We start from the raw sequence: 3,285 nt of genomic DNA, 5'->3' as shown, positions 1-3,285 counted from the left end.
CGCGTGGTGGCCAAGGCCGTCTACGACAACCGACTGCTGGAGTGCTACTTCACACGCAGCTTCTACAAGCACATCCTGGGCAAGAGTGTCAGGTAAGGGGGCTGTGGACACACACTACTTCACAAGCAGCTTCTACAAGCAGTTCCTGGGCAAGGACGACAGGTACTGCGCCTTACCTCTCGGCTGCAGATACAATGACATGTACTCAGTGTAACCCTTCATCTGTGAACTATTGTTCAATTCAATACCACTTTTTTTTGTCCCACTAAGGGAAACGGTGTTCAGATCATTGAGATGTACTTGTACGTAGCAAGAGATGTTTGTTAATTTGTGGAGTGTTTCAGTAGTTGATTTAGCTGCCGGTGTTATGTTGTCCTCAGGTACACAGACATGGAGAGTGAGGACTACCCATTCTTCCAGGGCCTTGTCTACCTGCTGGAGAATAATGTCTCYACTCTGGGCTATGAGCTGACGTTCAGCACTGAGGTACGTCGTGTGTGTCCCCGCTCGTGTCTCTTTTATACTAAAGGGACATTTCCAAAAAGTTCAACTTCACATTCATCATGTCCGGCACTAACCTGACCCAATGTATGTGAAAATGGAGCGTTTCTGTGTTTTGTATTAAAAAGTTTTCCAAATGGCATCATCGGGTGTGCATCATGTGATTTCAACCGATTATGAGTAGGCATTGCCAACTAATTGGTTGAAAAAGTGCCATTGGAAAAAAAGTTTTTTTTAATAAAAAACATAGAAACGCGCCATTTTCACATACGTTGGGTCGGGGTAGTGCCGGACATGATGAATGTGAAGTTGAACTTTTTGGAAATGTCCCTTTAACTGAACTCAGAAAACTGCTAATTATGCGACTGAGTGCCTCAAGATAGTTATTAAAAATCAGATGCCAGCCATGACTAAAAATGACATTGGATAAATGATGGTAAATAGTTACATTTATCTTTTCGCTCTCGCCAGTGAACCCCTCATAGATTCTATTTAATTCTGTGGCGGCTCTGCTGAACTCTCTCATCCTCTCTCGCTCCCTCCCTCTTTCTCCCCCCCCCTCCCTCCAGGTCCAGGAGTTTGGCGTGTGTGAGGTGCGGGACCTGAAGCCTAACGGAGGCAACATCATTGTCACCGAGGAGAACAAGAAGGAGTACGTCCACCTAGTCTGTCAGATGAAGATGACTGGTGAGAACCGAGACAACACCAACACATAGAAACCTGACACATTTATCAATCTAATGTACTTTAGAAAGCCCTTTTTACATCAGCAGTCGTCAAAGTGCTTTACAGATACCAGCATTTAAAAGTACATTTGTGAGCATCCAGTCAAGCACCCAAATTAGTAATATACATATTTTATACATGGTATACATTTATTAGTTAGCCTTATAAAATAGGCACATACGTTGTCAAATGTTGCACAGCTGAAAGTCTTGTAGTGAAGTACTACTTGTGTGAAATGGTAGCTTTGTAAGTGTGTTAGTCTACATGGTCACTCCCTCTCTTCCTCCTCCTGTAGGTGCGATCCGTAAGCAGCTGTCAGCCTATCTGGAGGGTTTCTACGAGATCATTCCCAAGAGGCTGATCTCCATCTTCACAGAGCAGGAGCTGGAGCTGCTCATATCTGGCCTGCCCACTATAGATATAGACGACCTCAAGGCCAACACCGAGTACCACAAGTACCAGTCCAGCTCCATACAGGTAGAGACACACACCGAGTACCACAAGTACCAGTCCAGCTCCATACAGGTAGAGAGACACACACGAGTACCACAAGTACCAGTCCAGCTCCATACAGGTAGAGACAGACACTCTCTCTCACACACAAAGTACCACAAGTACCAGTCCAGCTCCATTACAGGTAGAGACACACACACTCTCTCTCTCAGACACCGAGTACCACAAGTACCAGTCCAGCTCCATACAGGTAGAGACAGACACTCTCTCACACACAGAGTACCAGTCCAGCTCCATACAGGTAGAGACAGACACTCTCTCTCACACACAAAGTACCACAAGTACCAGTCCAGCTCCATACAGGTAGAGACACACACACTCTCTCTCAGACACCGAGTACCACAAGTACCAGTCCTGCTCCATACAGGTAGAGACACACACACTCTCTCTCACACACCGAGTACCACCAGTCCAGCTCCATACAGGTAGAGACACACATCTCTCTCTCACACACAAAGTACCACAAGTACCAGTCCAGCTCCATTACAGGTAGAGACACACACTCTCTCTCTCACACACAAAGTACCACAAGTACCAGTCCGCTCCATACAGGTAGAGACACACACTCTCTCTACACACCGAGTACCACAAGTACCAGTCTCTCCATACAGGTAGAGCACACACTCTCTCACACACCGAGTACCAGTCCTGCTCCATACAGGTAGAGACACACTCTCTCACACACCGAGTACCACAAGTACCAGTCTGCTCCATACAGGTAGAGACACACACTACTCTCACACACCGAGTACCAGTCCAGCTCATACAGGTAGAGACACACACTCTCTCACACACCGAGTACCACAAGTACCAGTCCAGCTCCATACAGGTAGAGACACACACTCACACACCGAGTACCAGTCCAGCTCCATAAGGTAGAGACACACACTCTCTCACACACCGAGTCCAGTCCCAGCTCCATACAGGTAGAGACACACACTCTCACACACCGAGTACCACAAGTACCAGTCCAGCTCCATACAGGTAGAGACACACACTCTCTTCACACCGAGTAGTCCAGCTCCATACAGGTAGAGACACACACTCTCACACACCGAGTACCAGTCCAGCTCCATACAGGTAGAGACACACACTCTCTCACCACACCGAGTACCAGTCCAGCTCCATACAAGTGCATACAGAGACATATAGACACAAGGGTTTATCGTTAGAGCAAAATGTTACATTTAGCAACAGAAAACTAAATCTTATTGGACAAGTTCCAGGTAGTCCTCCCCTTTGCAGTCTGTTTTCTGTAGTTTAGTGCCTGGTGAATACAACCCAGCACCAATGATGTCACACATACCAGATGGGTCTATGGTTGTATTATATACTATGCATTAATATTGATTGTGTGCTACTGGTCTGTGTAGTGTAGTGTGACCCTGACCGTTTCTCACCTCAGATCCAGTGGTTCTGGCGGGCCCTGCGTTCCTTCGACCAGGCGGACAGAGCCAAGTTCCTGAGTTCGTGACGGGCACGTCCAAGGTTCCTCTGCAGGGCTTCGCAGCACTGGAGGGCATGAACGGAATACAGAAGTTCCAG

At 47.2% G+C, this 3,285-nt stretch overlaps 1 protein-coding gene across 1 annotated transcript; it reads left to right on the top strand.

Annotated features, from left to right (window-relative positions):
- Positions 1 to 3: 3 nt before the first annotated feature.
- LOC112080076 (E3 ubiquitin-protein ligase HUWE1) lies at positions 4 to 3,282 on the top strand (the record flags this gene model as incomplete). The annotated part of the gene is given in 6 exon segments (XM_024145852.2): positions 4 to 92; positions 381 to 486; positions 1,071 to 1,188; positions 1,523 to 1,704; positions 3,146 to 3,203; positions 3,206 to 3,282. Coding segments are annotated over 6 exon segments (630 nt in total), but the record flags the coding sequence as incomplete, so codon positions are not given.
- Positions 3,283 to 3,285: the final 3 nt, after the last annotated feature.

This window comes from Salvelinus sp. IW2-2015, unplaced genomic scaffold, assembly GCF_002910315.2.
Source record: "Salvelinus sp. IW2-2015 unplaced genomic scaffold, ASM291031v2 Un_scaffold11483, whole genome shotgun sequence".
In the NCBI taxonomy this organism is placed as follows: Eukaryota; Metazoa; Chordata; class Actinopteri; order Salmoniformes; family Salmonidae; genus Salvelinus; species Salvelinus sp. IW2-2015.
The sequence above is the reverse complement of the archived record's forward strand: the minus strand, read 5'-3'. Positions and strand labels throughout refer to the sequence as shown.